Consider the following 16181-nt stretch of genomic DNA (forward strand, 5'->3'; position numbering starts at 1 on the left):
CTCAGCGTTGGATCCCCAGGGGCTGTTGGACTACAACTCCCATCACCCCCAGCCGGGATAGCCCTGCAATGATGGGAACTGCAGTCCAACATCACCTGGCTAAATACCCCTGCTTTAAAGGGTTCTGTAAAATTGGAAAAAAACCAAAATCGTGTATACCCCTCGGAGGTCCTTGGGGGAAGGAGCCACTATGGTGTAGTGGTTAGAGTGCTAGACTCGGACTGGCAGCAAGCATGAAGGGCCCCCTTTGCTAAGCAGGGTCCACCCTGGTTTGCATGAGACTCCATGTGTGAGCACTGAAAGAGATTCCCCTTCGGGGATGGGGCTGCTCTGGGAAGAGGACCTGCCTGCTTGCATGCAGAAGGTTCCAAGGTCCCTCCCTGGCAGCATCTCCAAGAAAGGGCCAAGAGAGACTCCTGCCTGCAGGAGAAGCCGCTGCCAGTCAGTGTAGACAATACTGAGCTAGATGGACCAAGCGTCTGACTCAGTATTTGGCAGCTGCCTGTGTTCCAAATCCCATGAAACTCACTGGATGACTCTGGGCCAATCCTTTCTCTCTCAGCCTAACCTACCCCACAGGGTTGTTGTGAGGATAAGTATAACCATGTGTACACTGCTCTGGGATTTAAATGTAGTCAATATATAAAATGAATATAATAATGGGAAGAGTGACTTTTCCTCGTCGCCTCCAGGACGTTCAATGATGAGTCTCCCCTGGGCATCCGGAGGATCCTTTCCCAGTCCACCGATTCCCTGAACATGCGCAACCGCACGCTCTCGGTAGAGTCCCTCATTGACGAAGGTGAGACTGGAAGTGGAGGTGGAAAATCTCCGTGAAATCTCCAGCCAGAGGTTCTGTGCATCACACACAGATAGGCGGGCAGGGGGATCTGGGTGTATTTGTGCCAAGTAAATGCAAGCAAGCTGGTTTTAAAAAACATTGCTGGAGGGGGGTTGCTTTTTGAAGGTGGGGGAGGGGGGTGAAGAGGAACTCTTCAAAAAGGATGTGAAAGGATAAAATCGAATCAGTATTGCAATAGGAAGCCGGAGCAGGGAACAGCCTAAAAGAGGGCTTCCTAACCAGTGGTACTCCAGAGATGATGGGGACAATTGTGGTCACCACGTCTTAAAAAAGGACATTGTAGAACTGGGAAAGGTGCAGAAGAGGGCAAGCCAGATGATCAGGGGCTTAGAGCACCTTCCTTATGAGGCAAGGCTACAACACCTGGGGCTATTTCGTTTAGAAAAAAGACGACTGCGGGGAGACATGAGAGAGGTCTATAAAATCATGCATGTTGTGGAGAAAGTGGATAGAGAGAAATTCTTCTCCCTCTTACTTAACACTAGAATCAGAGGTCATCCCATGAAATTGATTGCCGGGAAATCTAGGACCAACAAACAGAAGTACTTTTTCACACAACACAAACTTCGACTTGTGGCATTCTCTGCCACAAGATGTGGTGACAGCCAACAAGCTGGATGGCTTGAAGAGGGGTTTGGATAATGTCATGAAGGAGAGGTCTATCAATGACTACTAGTCGGAGGGCTATAGGCCACCTCCAGCCTCAAAGGCAGGATGCCTCTGAGTACCAGTTGCAGGGGAGTAATGGCAAGAGGGAGGGAATGCCCACAACTCCTGCCTGTGGGCTTCTCAGAGGCATCTGGTGGACCACTGTGCAAAACAGGATGTTGGACTAGATGGGCCTCCTTGGGCCTGATCCAGCAGGGCTGTTCTGATGCTCTTATGTTGCTGTACTACAATTCCCATCTTCCCCTTTCACAATTTATTGTGGCTGGGGATGATAGGAGTTGTAATTCAGCAACATCTGGAGTCCCACCGGTTGGGTACCCTTGTCTTAGGCCACTCCCCGCTTCTGAACTACAACTCCCATAATCCCCTGCCACAATAAATTGTATTTGGGGTGATGGGAGTTGTAGTTTTCCACATTGGGAGCCTCTGTCCTTATACATGGATCCCCAAGCTTAGGTCCCCAGACATTGGACTATGGTTCCCCAAATCCACAGCCACCGGCTTCCTATGTTCTTATGAGTTGTAGTTTAACGCATCTGGGGAAACCTGTGCATTAGGTAACAAACCACCTCCTTACACTCAGTGTTCCCTCTAACAGGGATTCCCAGATGTTGTGGACTACAACTCCCAGAATCCCCAAGCCAAAGCCATTGTAGCTGGGGATTCTGGGAGTTGTAGTCCACAACATCTGGGAACCCCTGTTAGAGGGGACACTGCTTACACCCCTCTCATCCCTGAATAGTTCTGAACGCAGCTTTGCTGATATGGACCGGCCGAGATCAGTTGTCCGCGTGTGGGTGGCTTGACTCTTTTTCTCTGCCCCCTTTTTCATCGCCTTCGCCCTCCCCGTCCCCGCCCTCCTCCCAGGTGCCGAAGTCCTCTATAACCAGCTGATGAGCGGCTTTGAGACCGACGAGAAGGACTTTGAAGCTGATTCCTGGAGCCTGGCCGTCGACAATAATTACCTGCAGCAGCACAAGAAGGAAGTCATGAAGCGGCAAGACGTCATCTATGGTGAAGACCTGTGCTTTAGTTACTTTCCCGCCCACCCCAAACGTCTGAACTGTATGAGCAGCCCAGTAATAGATGGAGGCCCAAACGGGCAGAAGTGTGGGTTCCCTGAACCCAGATAATCCCAATACTGTATTGCCGGGGCGGGGCGGGCAGTGGACCCAAAGATCTGAAATGTGGCTGCCTGCACGTCCCTGCAAATATAAAGTTCAGCTGCATTTGGGCAAGAAAAACCAAAATCACAAGTCGATGGTCAATGAGCCCACCCGAACCGGTTCGCAATCGAGCCGCCTGAACTGGCCCAGTTTGCAGCAGTCCAGTTCGATCGCAAACTGGTTCTGCACAACTGAACCAGATGAGTGGGGAGACCGGACAGGGGAAGGGACCGAGGGCTTCCTCGCAGGGATGTGCAGAACCAGTTCGTGATCGAACCGGACCGCTGCAAACTGGGCTGGTTCAAAGTGGCTCGATTGCGAACCGGGCCGGGTGGGCTCATTGACCGAGGGGTTCCTCACAAAAATGTACAGAAATGGTTCACAATCGAACTGGACGGGCACAGTCCGAGTCAATAAGGTCACCCAAAATCGTGGCCGGCCTGAGTTTCTCCTCTCCCCGTCCTCATGCAGAGCTGATCCAGACCGAGCTGCACCATGTGCAGACCCTGAAGATCATGGCCAACGTCTTCCGCAAGGCCATGCTAGAGGACCTCCAGATGGACGCGGCCGTGGTGCACAGCATGTTCCCCTGCTTGGACGAGCTCAGCGAGATCCACGACCGCTTCCTCGTCCAGCTGCTGGAACGCCGCAAGGACTCCCTGGCCACCGACAGCAACAAGAACTTTGTCATCAACCGGCTGGGAGACATCCTGGTCCAGCAGGTGAGGAGTAGCAACCCCCAGCCCTAGGTACTACTCCAGGGGGCGGCCCCCTTGGCTGCCCAGCTGCTCTTGAACTACAATGCCCATCAACCCCTGCTGTTGAACTACAACACCCATCAGCCCCGAATTAAACTCAGTCACACCACCCCTCATGACAATTCCATGGGTTTTAAAAAAATAATACAGCGTCTCTGAAGGTGAAAGCAGCAGAGACCAACATGAGGCAAAATACCTCCCCTGCTGCACTTGCGTTCTGGAAGAGGTCCGGCAGGAGGGAAGGGGCTGATGAGATTCAGACTCTGAGCAATTCATTGGGGGCCCATGGCTCAAGGGGCGACCCCTAACGACGCCCCTGCCTGTTTTGATTGGGTGGCAGAGGGAGAGGCACAGAGGGAGACTGAAACTGAAATTGACCAGCTGAAATTGACCAGCTGCTTGCTCATATCACCAGTTAGCTAGGCATGCAAGCAGGCAGGCAGGTTTCTGCCAAGGGAGGGCGGAATTTGGCCTGCCCTAGCAATGCGTCTGTGATCTCATGCGCCCTCTTCTTCCTTTCAGTTTTCTGGGACCTGCGCCGAGCAAATGAAGAATGCCTACTCGGAGTTCTGCAGCCGCCACACCAAGGCCGTGAAGCTCTACAAAGAGATTTATGCCCGGGACAAGCGCTTCCAACAGTTCATCCGGGTAAAGCTCTCCTTCCCCTTCTTCAGTTCCTTCCTGCTGGACGCATCGTAGGAGCGTCGGAAGCTGCCACAGGCCACTGTTCCAACTAGCTCAGTGCTGCCTGCACGAACCGGCGGCACGATCAGGCAGTAGGCAATACTCAGTAGGCAATACTGAGTTAGATGGACCAAAGGCCTGACTCAGTATAAGGCAGCTTCCTCCATGGGGGATGGGGCCATAGTTCAGTGGCTGAGCATCTGCTTGCATGCAGAAGGGCAGCATCTCCAGGGATGGCTGGGCCTGGGAGAGACTCCTGTCTGTAACTGCTGCTGCCAGTCAGTGTTGAGTAGACAATCCGGAGCTAATTAGACCAAGTCAGAGCCGGTATAAAGCTATGCCCCTAAACGTGTTCAGTAAAAGCATTCTAATTTGGACCAATTGTCAGCCAGTGTGTGTTGCAGGCGCACACATCTGGAGTGTCCCAGATGCCTGGCTGGGGGAGTGGGGGCCCATGGAAGGCATCTTGGTGACCTCCTATGGAGCCTGACCCGCTCTCTTCCACCTTCTCCAGAGGATGACGCGGTCGGCAGTGCTGCGGCGTCACGGCGTCCAAGAGTGCATCCTCCTGGTCACCCAGCGCATCACCAAATACCCTGGGCTTATCAACCGAATCCTGCAGAACTCCAAAGGTACCGGCGGCCAGGGTGGCTCTTCCACAGAGGCGGCAACTGAGGGGCATTTGGGGAGTAGGGATGTGCCAAAAATTCTGCCGGGTTGATTCAAATGAGAATCAATTTGACTCTAAACTGCTTGCACAGAACGGGATTCATTCGAATCGATTCGAATTTGCCTGAACCCGTATCATATTCCGATTGCGTTTGAGTGAACTTGATTTGAGTTCAGGCGAATTTGAATCAATGAGAATGAATCCCATTCTGTGCAAGCAGTTTCGAGTCCAAGCAATTTGAATCTGATTTAAATTCGAATCGGTTCGGTCATCAGCATCTGGGGGTTCTCTGAGATACTGGGCGAAGAGGCCCGGCTCAGCCAAGTTTCTGTCCCTACAGAGCCGTTACACCCACAACTCTCGGGCAGAGATAGAAGGGTTTGCTCCACCATGCCCTTGTACTTGCTCCTCCTCTCAAGGAAGGCGGGTGGAGGGGAGGCCTTGAGCGGCCCAAGAGGGCATGCATTGCCCGTTCTGGGCTTCTGCACAGACCTGTCATTACCCCTGCTCCAGGGATCGATCCCAGGCGTGATAAGGAAAGGTTTGGAATTGAGTGAAGTCCCAAGAAGGGGATTTCTTTTCTTTCTTTTTTTAAAAATGCTTTTATTAGTATTACAAGTAGAAACAAAGAAAGGTTGCATCTCTGAGACTCCAACAAGACCAAACAAGTTTACGTACAACGTCTATCCTTCAAACCAAAACTTCAAACCAATTAAAAATGCAGCAGTGTTAGTGGATTCTAAAGGGTCCTAAACTAGGCATCAGACATCAATAGCGATCAGTAAAGAATCCTGAACTCCACTATGGGAAATTAGGAAAGAAAAAGTCTGTCCCGACGTGATTGATCATCCCACTATCAAACGGTTTGAGAAGGAGAGAGCCAACCCGACTATGATATATAAAGTAGATCTGATACAATTATTTTGAACTCAGGGCAAAGCATCTCCAGTACTCTGTTCTTATCAGTTTAAGGAGGGGATTTCTAACAGTGTTCCCTCTGACATGGATACCCAGATGTTGCTGACTACAACTCCCATCATCCCCAGCCAAAGGCCATTGCCGCTAGATATGATGGGAGTTGTAGTCAACATCTGGGAATCCCTGTTACTGGGAACACTGGTGTTCAGTCGCTCAGTGTTGCAGCTTCCTTGGGCTAGGAGCTCATTTGGGGTGAGATCTTTGGGGAGTCCCTCAGGCCTGCTGACTACCTGGGCAAGATCTTGCCCCCCTCTTTGGAAGAGGTTTCCTTGGATTCAGTTCTGGGATTCTTCCATTTGGTAACTTTATTCCATGTTAAGCTCAAATTTTGATAAGAGATGCTACGACAAGTCCAGATTTTATTTTATTTTATTTTATTTTATTTTATTTTACATATTTTTATACTGCCCCAAACTTACGTCTCTGGATGGTTTACAACAAGATAAAAACAACATTATACATTAGTTAAAAACAAAAACAAGAAATTTAAAACACAACAATTTTAAAAAATATATTTAAAACAACATTCTAAAACAGCATTAAAAACAATCAAGAACAAGATAACATTCAAGGACATCAGGTACTGTAGTTTCTTAGCGCCATCTACTGGCCATTTGCAGGCCATCTCAGAAAACCCCCGTGTCTTTTGACTCTTGGGGAACATTGCTGGAATTGGGGAGACCAATGGAGCATGGTAGGCAACTGTGCCCCACCACCATGTTTCTACAGCCATTTGTGCTTTCTCCCCTATTTTCTGTGACCTTCAGGATCCTAACCTCCTTTTCCACAATGCTTCGGTATCCGCTCTAGAACCGAGGAACGGAACCCCACAGATACCGAGATCAACTTGTACGATGAATATTTATATACCGCTTTTCATCTGATTTATTTATTATTTCTCCTTGTTGAAAAGCGGTATATAAATATTTGTTGTCCCTACGGAAGTTTACAAAGCACTGACTGCTGAGCGTTGGCGAGGGGGACTGAGCCACCCCTCTTCCCAGGGGGGCCAATTCCTCCCCCTTGCCCCCTATGGGATTGTGGGGGGTGGATGTGCTGGGCGCGGCAGGCCTCTGGGACGCTGCCATCCGCACTATCTCCCTGCCTCCACTTTCGCTAGGGAACGAAGCCGACCAGCAGGACCTGAGCAACGCCCTGGCCTTGATCAAGGACCTGATTTCGGCCATCGACCAGGAGGTGCACGACTACGAGAAGAACGCCCGCCTGCAGGAGATCTACAGCCGGATCGACGGGCGGGCCAAGGTCCCCCTGGAGCGGGTGGGGTCCTTCTGCAAGGACGAGATCATGCGGCGGAAGCTGGTCCACGATGGCTGCATGCTCTGGAAGATGGCGACCGGGCGCTTCAAAGGTGGGTGGAGCCTGGCGTTTGGGCAGTGCTCTGTCACCCTCTACTGGCAGGGAGGGTTCGGTGCAACCCTGATACAGGGGCAAGGCAGTCTTTTGGCATTCCAGCCTTTGTTGAACTACAGCTCTCTTCGTCCTTGTTGGAGGGGAGAAGTTTAGTTCAGCCCTGTCATAGCAGAGCAAACTATCTATCTATCTATCTATCTATCTATCTATCTATCTATCTATCTATCTATTTGGCATATTTCTATACCGCCCAAAACGCAAGTTCTCTGGGCGGTTTACGGGACAATAAAAACAACCAATAAAAAGATTGACCTATTTCAACAATTAAAATTTAAAAAATGACAAAACTATTAAAACACAATTAAAACAATATCTAATTAAAAGCCTGGGTGAACAAATGCGTCTCGACTGCCCTTTTAAAAGTTGTAAGAGATGGGGAGGCATTAACGAATGTGAGAAGAGCAAGCCCATCAACGAATATATCGAGACAGACATTTAAGGTTCCAAAAGCAAGGTTTATTAGGGAAGTTACATACTTGGGTAGAAAAGCCTGTGCCCTAGAGTTTTCTATGTTCATAGGGAACATAGGAAGATAGGAAGCTGCCTCCTACCGAGTCAGACCCTTGGTCCATCTAGCTTAGGATTGTCTACCCAGACTGGCAGCGGCTTCTCTAAGGTTGCAGGCAGGAATTTCTCGCAGGGAGAGAACTTGGAACCTTCTGCATGCTCTGTGTAGACAATACTAGCTAGATGGACCAATGGTCTGACTCGGTATATGGCAGCTTCCTATGTTCCTAACAGTGTTTTAAAGCTGCCTTTTCTGATGAGTACTCCAAGTTCATAGCGCAAATCTCGCTCTGAAAAACCCTAAGATCTGTGCTACACAAACAAAAATAAACAAACCAAACTTTCATTCCTCCCCCTGACACCCTCTTTTGTCTCTCCCCTCCCCACCCACCTGCAGATGTCCTGGTTCTTTTGATGACGGATGTTCTCATCTTCCTCCAGGAGAAGGATCAGAAGTACACCTTCCCCACCTTGGTGAGTGGCTTTCCCCCTGCTGCATCTCTTACCCTGGTGTAAGGTGCCACAGGTCTCGAACCAGGAGCTCTGGCAGTGGAGCCGTGTGGAACACACACAGCACCTCTGTAGTGGCTTGCGCCAGGCCGGACTCGGATGAACTTGAGCGCCGCCGCTGCAGATGGTCAAAGGGTGGTATTGCAGGCACTGGTTCAGCAACAGACAGGTGACACAAGGCAGGGGTTCCCAGTCGGGGTTGGGGGAAGAGAGCTGGGCTTGTGGTAGCCAGCATGAATATTCCCCATTTCTAAGCAGGACCCACCCTGGTTTGCATTTGAATGGGAGACTACATATGAGCACTGTAAGATATTCCCCTCAGGGGAGGGGGCTGCTCTGGGAAGAGCACTTGCATGCAGCAGGTCCCAAGTTCCCTCCCTGGCAGCATCTCCAGATGGGGCTGAGAGAGATTCCTGCCCGCAGCCTTGGAGAAGCCGCTGACAGTCTGTGCAGACAATACTGAGCTAGATGGACCAAGGGTCTGACTCAGTAGAAGGCAGCTTCCCATGGTCCTATCTTTATTTACATATGAGATCCACCTTTAAATATCTATCCTTAAAAGGGATCAGAGGCATGGAAAGCACTTCTAACTTGCTTCCCGCCCCTAGGACAAGCCGGCAATCATCTCACTCCAAAACCTGATTGTCCGAGACATCGCCAACCAGGAGAAGGGTATGTTCCTCATCAGCAACACCCCGCCGGAGATGTACGAGGTGCACACCGCCTCCCGGGACGAGCGGAACACCTGGATGAGGTGCATCCAGCAGGCGGTCAAGCTGTGAGTATTTGGGGTGGCAATGTGGGGCCGGGTGCATTGGGGCGGGTTCTGCCGTCCCGGGCCAGGGCTGGAGCACCCGGCCACAAACATGGGAAGAGTCCCATGTCGAGGCGGGCGCTCCCTTGTCCCGGGACGCCTGTGGCTGGGGATGATGGGAGTTGTAGTCACTGATGGGCCAACCTTGCTTGCTTGCTTTATGTATTTATTTGCCAAATTTGTACACCGCCCCCAAACTTTTGTCTCTGGATGGTTAACAATAGCATAAAACAAGTTAAAAACATATACAAAAACTTAAAACAGTTTAACAATTGAAAAATAAACCAGAGAGTAAAACCTAAAAAATTTTAAAAGCTGAGAAAGCTTGGGCGAAAAGATGGGTTTTCAGGTCTTTTTTATAAAATCTGCCACAGATGGGGAAGATCGTATCTCAGCAGGGAGCACATTCCACAGTCTCAGGGCAGTGACTGAGAAGGCCCGTCTCTGTGTAGCCCATTCCCTGCTTCTGAACTACAACTCCCATCGTCCCCTGGGGATGATGGGAGTTGTAGTTCTACAGCAGCTGGAGGGCCAGGTTTGCCCATCCCAGGGCTAGAGCCAGAACTCCAAAGAACGAAGGTATGCCTAACAGCTTTAGGGACCTCTTGCACTGCTAAATGTTGAGGTGAATTTGAGCCAACCCCGTATTTCACAGGCAACCTCAGTTTGATGAGAACGGAGCTCGCAGAATAGCTCTGGAGGCAATGGCTTAAGGTCTGAAACAAGCCAAGGAGAAGTTACAAACTTCTTCCAAATTTATTCGAAGAAGTTACAAACTTAGATAGGAAAGCCTGTGCCCTGGGCTAGCTGCCTCATGATGGAAGGAAGGAGAGAGAAGGACAGAGAAAGCTGCGTCCAAAGAGTATCCATCTGCCAATCCGAAGAGACTCAGAGCAGAGATCAAGGGTAAAGAGAGAATAAGGCAGCAGGGAAATGACTTGCCTAAGGAGCAAGAGGTTGCCGGTTCGAATCCCCGGAAATACCAATATCAGGCAGCAGCGATATAGGAAGGTGCTGCTGAAAGGCATCATCACATACTGCGCGTGAGGCAGCAGTGGTCAACCCCTCCTGCATTCTACAAAATCAAACCACAGGGCTCTGTGGGTGCCAGAAGTCGACACCGACTCGACGGCACACCTTTACCTCTACACATCTTTTATTTTTAAAGAGGAAGCATTTACACGTTTATATCTATTACAGTATGTGATAGCGGTTTTCAAAGACCTGAAATGCTTCCATGGGGAAGAAGGACCTCCCTCGCTCCCTCCTTCAGCTGTCAGTCTCCGGATCCGTCCCCATCTTGGCTGCCCTCCCTCCCAGCTTTTCGGCGTCCTTGTCAAAATGCAGGCCCCAAACCGGGCACAGGATCCCACCATCTACCCCCCGTGCTCCTAACTGGCCGTTTTCCTTCCCTTCCTTCCCTCTAGGTGCCCGGACCGGGCCGATTTCCCGCTCATTGAGACGGAGAACGAAGCCTCGCTGCGGAAGCTGAAAGGTGCGGCAAAGCCCCTGCCCCCTTTCCAGGGAGGGGGGTCCCTTCCGAGCGGCCTCCCCCCCTGAAGCCGCATTCTCCTCCCTCCTCACAGACAGGGTCCTGCAACGGGACCGCGAAATAGCAGAACTCCTGGAGGACAAAGTGGGGCTCTTCACCGACATCCTGGCCCTTCAGAGCAGCGGCGAGGACGGACCCCTGCCCGCTGTGAACCCTCGCACCCTTTTCCGCACCGAGTCCTCGGACACCCCCCGCGGCGAGAAGCTAATCCAGGAGGCTGTCAAAGAAGGTAGCGTTCATAGCTGGCCGGTTTGAGGAGCCTCCTCCCAAAATGTGGTGAGAGAGATGGAGGCCAAAGGGACTGAATTAGAAACAAAGGTACATAGGACACTGCTGTATACTGAGTCAGACCCTTGGTCCATCTAGCTCAGAATTGTCTACCCAGACTGGCAGCGGCTTCTCCAAGGTTGCAGGCAGGAGTTTCTCCCAGCCCGATCTTGGAGATGCTGCCAGGGAGGGAACTGGGAACTTTCTGCTCTTCCCAGAGCGGCTCCATCCCCTGAGAGGAATATCTTACTGTGTTCACACGCGTAGTCTCCCATTCAAATGCAAACCAGGGCAGACCCTCCTTAGTATAGGGGACAATTCATGCTTGCTACCACAAGACCAGCTCTTCTCCTTCATGTTGGAGGGGAGAGGCTTAGTTTACCCCAGTCATCGCAGAGCAAGCGTGTGTGAGAAGAGCAAGCCCATTAAAAAGGATCTTGAGACAGACCTTTAAGCTTCAAAAGCAAGGAAGGTTCATGGGGGAAGTTACAGACTGAAATGATTTGAAATGGGTTTTAATTTTGTTTTAATGAGTTGGTTTTAAATCTGTTTTTATATTTGTGAGCGGCCTAGAGTTATCTGGGTAAGGTGGTATAAAAATCTAATACAGGCAAACCTCGTTATACACGGAACCGCTATTCGCAGGTTCGCGTTTCTGTGGGTGTCAAATAGACACCGGACCTCCTCCCCGGATTCGGAAGGGTTAAAGCCAATGTTCCCTGTAACAGAAATTCCCACATGTTGTGGACTACAACTCCAAGCATCCTCAGCTGCAATGGCCTTTGGCTAGGGATCATGGGAGTTGTAGTCACCAACATCTGGGAATCCCTGATAGAGGGAACAGTGATCAAAGCCCACGTATCCGTGGTTCCTAGAAGGCTGGAAATAACACAGAGGTCATTTCCGGCCGCCATTTTGTCCACAGGACAAAAATGTCCTGTGGCTCATTCCATCATTAACATTTTAAAAATTGGAGAAAATTCACAAGTTCACAAAATTTTCACAAATTTTCACAAAACAAATTTTGCACAAACTACCCGGCAGAGTATAAACTGGGGTATAAACTCACAGGGTTATAAACTGCCCGGCCGGGTATTTGTTTAGACATTGTGACGTTAGTCTCTCTCTCTTTCTTTCTCTCTCTTTCCTTTTCTTTCTTCATAGTGGAGCTTCTGAAAGATCTGTTTGTGGGACCCGGCTGGGATCGAGACCAAAACCACACTCAGGGCTTGAATGGCTGCTGTAGCCCAAACCCCAGTAATACCACAAGTAAGACGCTGCAAACTCTGTCCTCCGGGGGTTAAGTATGCCTTCTCCCAGCCATTTATTCATTTATTTATTTTACAGATGGGGAGACCGGAAGCATCAATGGCTCGCTTGATTTCAACAGGGTTGACTCCAACTCCAGCCAACAGGTATGTTTTCCTATTTGATTGCTCTGCTTTTCTGCTTTCATGCAGTAGCCATCTTTCCTTGGGTCTTTCCAAGCAGAGAAATACACTAACAACGGAAGTGGAGATGCCTGGAGATGCTGCCAGGGAGGGAGCTTGGAACCTTCTTGCTCTTCCCAGAGCGGCCCCATTCCTTAAGGGGAATCTTTCACAGTGCTCACACATGGAGTCTCCCATCCAAATGCAAACCAGGGTGGACTCTGCTTAGCAAAGAGGACCATTGGTGCTTGCTCCCACAAGAACCCAGCCTTAAATAACTTTTGGATGGTGCTACTGTCACTGTCCATTGACTGCCTTTCATCCAGCAATAATAATAAAAATAAAAATAATAAAGAAGCAGATGAAACAGTGGACCACCTCATCAGCTGTTGTAAAAAGATCACACAGACTGACTACAAACAAAGGCATGACAAGGTTGCAGGGATGATACACTGGAACGTCTGCCAAAAATACAAGCTACCTGTAGCCAAACATTGGTGGGACCATAACATGGAAAAAGTTGTAGAAAATGAACATGCAAAAATATTATGGGACTTCTGACGACAAATGGACAAACATCTGCCACATGATACAACAGATATAACTGTAGTCGAGAAGAAAGAAAAACAAGTCAAAATAATCGACATAGCAATACCAGGGGATAGCAGAATAGAAGAAAAAGAAATAGAAAAAAATCACAAAATACAAAGATCTACAGATTGAAATTGAAAGGCTGTGGCAGAAAAAGACCCAAATAATCCCAGTGGTCATTGGCGCCCTGGGTGCAGTTCCAAAAGCCCTTGAAGAGCACCTCAACACCATAGGGGCCACAGAAATCACCATCAGCCAATTACAAAAAGCAGCTTTACTGGGAACAGCCTATATTTTGCGACGATATCTATAATAACCAACAGTATTGATGATAAAATCCAGCCATCCCAGGTCCTTGGGAAGGACTCGATGTCTGGGTGAAACAAACCAGTCAATAACACCTGTCTGACTGTGTAAAATAATAATAATAAAATAATGAAAATGAATAATTAATTAATTAATTAATTAACTTTATTTGTTAGCCACCCATAACAAATTGTCCTCTGGGCAGCTCACAATAATTTTTTTTTTTTTTAATTCATTAAAAACACACCCACACACATCAGCGGCCAGGTTGGATTTTGGGCCCATCTCGACAGCTTGCCTTTGGGATCTTCTGGGGAAAGGCTGCTGTTTTTCTCGACTGCCACCCGCTGACCCCTTTGCGTTCTGTTCCCGCAGGATGGGAACGGGAACCAGCTGCAGCAGAGACCCCCGCAGGAGGTGAGTGGGAGCGAGGGCGGGGAGGGGGTACCCCTCGGGGCTGCGGCCGGAGCCTTGCCTGACCCTCTTCTCCTTCCACCTTTCAGGAGGTGCTGCAGCGTCTCAAGAGCCTATATTCTCTGCTCCACAGCCTGCAGGTCAGTCCCATTGGTGTGAGCCATGATGCAGTGCGCCTGTTGCAGGGGGCCCTCTTCGTTTCAGTCCACGTCTGCCCAGTGTGTGTGTCTTGACGTGGTCCTCCTGGGAGAAATTCCCCTCAGCCTTGGGTCCCCAGGACCACATTGTGACCAGGGATGATGATGATGATGATGATGATGATGATGATGATTTATTCGATTTCAATACTGCCCTTCCAAAAATGGCTCAGGGTGGTTTACACAGAGAAATAATAATAAATAAGAAAAGGGGTGTGTGTGTATGACTATAAAATATGTGTGGTGTGTGTGCACATGTGTGTATGCATATGTGTATGTGTAAATATGTGTGTGTACAAAATGTGTGTGCATATGTATGTGCAAGTTTGTTTGTATGTGTGTGTATACATGTGTATAAAGTGTGTGTGTGTGTATATATGTGTGTGTGTATATATATACACACACACACATATACACATGTTTGTGTATATAAAATATATCTGTGTGCATATATTGTATAAATGTTCATGGATAAAATATGTGTGTATATATGTGTGTATGTGCATGTATGTGTGTATATATAATATGTGTATGTGTGTGTGTAAAGTGTGTGTGTGTGTGCATGCGTGCATGTGCAAAATGTATCTGTAGAATTCCATGCAATAGCAGCTGTGCCCAAAGTAAAGTTAATAAACATTTTTAAATTGCACTAAGATGTAAATCCCCCTAAACAAAACCGATTACAGACAAGAGAGCAGCATCGGAAAATGAGACTGGCCATTTCTGAACTGGCTTTGACCAAAGGCCAAGGCTTCAAAAGCCCTCGCCATCTCTGCAGAAGCAGGCCGAACATACCGTAAGGCCAGGGTGGCTCTCAATCTCAGCTCCCCAGACGCTGCGGGACTACAACTCCCATCCTCCCCCACTGTGCGAGGTTGAGAAGCCTTTGGAGTCTGGCACCAGCCTGGAAATGCCAGCCTCGGAACCAGTGTTCCCTGTAACAGGAATCCCCAGGTGTTGTTGACTACAACTCCCATGATCCCCCCACCAAAGGACCTTGCAGTTGGGGACAATGGAAATTGCAGTCAACAACATCTGGGAATCCTTACTACAGGGAACGTGGCTCGGGAGCCTAGCAGGACTTAAGACCGAGTCGCTCGATACGGGCAGCGATACGGGCTACGATACGGGCTGTGCAGTGTGGCCGTCAACCCCGCCGTCCTTTTTCCTTTCTCTTTGTAGGAAGTGGTGGTGCATCAGGACAGCCTTCTGGAGCTCCAGCTGCAGGAGGCGGGAGAGCGGCGGGAGCGGCTGGGCCGCACCAACTCCCGCAAGGAAGCCTCGGCCGCCACGGCGGAGAGGCAGGCCACGGACCTCTCCCTGCTGCAGAAGCAGCACACCCTGCTGCAGGAGGAGCTGAGCCGCAGCCGGCTGCTCTGCCAGGAGAAGGCCCAGGAGGTGGCGGCCCTGGAGGCGCGGCTGCGGGACAGCGAACAGGAGCGGCTGCGGCACGAGCGGGAGGCGGAGGAGGCGCGCCGGCAGCTGGCGGCCCTGCGGCAGCCCATGGAGGCAGCCTGGGTCCGCAAGGGGGCGGAGCCCCGGAGGCGGAGCTTGCCCGCGGGCGACGCCCTCTACCAAAGTTTCACTCCGCCACCGGTGAGGGTCTGGTGCGGGGCTCAGACACTGACAGGGGGACGGCTTGGGAGGTTGCTGCCTTCTGAGTCAGACCCTTGGTCCTTTCATTTTAGTATTTCCTACACTGTCTGGCAGCGGCTCTCCACGGTTTCCACCTGGGGATGCTGCCAGGGTTTGTTTATGTAATTAGTTTATCTGCCGCCTGACTCCAAAGGCGCCAGGCGGTTCAACCCGGGAGCTTCTGCATTCAAAGCAGATACTCTGCCACCGGGCTGTGGATGCCCCTGGTGAACGTATGAAGCTGCCTACTGAGTCAGGCCCTTGGCCCCTCTCACTCGAGATGGTCTGCACTGGCTGGCAGCAGCTCTCTCTGGTTCCAGGCAGGAGTCTCTCCCAGCCCTAACTGGAGATGCAAAGATTGATCCTGGGAGCTTCTGCTTGATCCTCTACCAGGGAGCTACAGTTCTCCGAGCAGGATTCTGATTCTGACCCACATAAGAGGGGGAAAAGACCCACCCAGGGAGATGAAAGCTTCTGTGACTTCTTTTCTGTTGAGACGGAATCCAGACCGGTGCCTTTACCCTCTTCTTCCCGCCTCTCCGCAGCTGCAGAGCCGAGGGGGCGACCCCCACTCTCCCGGCTTCCACCGGACCTTCGCCAGTTGCCAGCGAGATGAGTTCAGCTACCACGGTGTACCCGGCCGGCTCCAGGAGGGCGACCAAGGCTTGGAGGTGCTCTTGGACGAAGAAGGGGTGATCAACCAGCAGTCCCCTCCTGCCAGCCCGCGAGGTGCGTCTGAG

The 16181-nt window shown here is 50.4% G+C and overlaps 1 protein-coding gene across 10 annotated transcripts in view; it reads left to right on the forward strand.

The window, feature by feature from the left end:
* ARHGEF2 (Rho/Rac guanine nucleotide exchange factor 2) overlaps positions 1-16181 on the forward strand; it is a 126881-nt gene that overhangs the window by 108758 nt on the left and 1942 nt on the right. For 9 of the 10 annotated variants that reach the window (XM_053278424.1, XM_053278425.1, XM_053278423.1 and 6 more), the window contains 16 exons: positions 693-802; positions 2399-2545; positions 3169-3419; positions 3978-4103; positions 4654-4771; positions 6908-7156; positions 8123-8199; positions 8844-9013; positions 10477-10544; positions 10636-10830; positions 12033-12137; positions 12216-12283; positions 13571-13612; positions 13699-13749; positions 14989-15402; positions 15987-16170. In XM_053278424.1, coding sequence (XP_053134399.1) covers positions 693-802; positions 2399-2545; positions 3169-3419; positions 3978-4103; positions 4654-4771; positions 6908-7156; positions 8123-8199; positions 8844-9013; positions 10477-10544; positions 10636-10830; positions 12033-12137; positions 12216-12283; positions 13571-13612; positions 13699-13749; positions 14989-15402; positions 15987-16170 — 2375 coding nt within the window. Of the gene's footprint in view, positions 1-692; positions 803-2398; positions 2546-3168; positions 3420-3977; positions 4104-4653; positions 4772-6907; positions 7157-8122; positions 8200-8843; positions 9014-10476; positions 10545-10635; positions 10831-12032; positions 12138-12215; positions 12284-13455; positions 13613-13698; positions 13750-14988; positions 15403-15986; positions 16171-16181 lie in introns of all 10 variants that reach the window. The other variant, XR_008312262.1, reaches the window with a different exon arrangement.

Source organism: Hemicordylus capensis, chromosome 14, assembly GCF_027244095.1.
Source record: "Hemicordylus capensis ecotype Gifberg chromosome 14, rHemCap1.1.pri, whole genome shotgun sequence".
Taxonomy (NCBI): Eukaryota; Metazoa; Chordata; class Lepidosauria; order Squamata; family Cordylidae; genus Hemicordylus; species Hemicordylus capensis.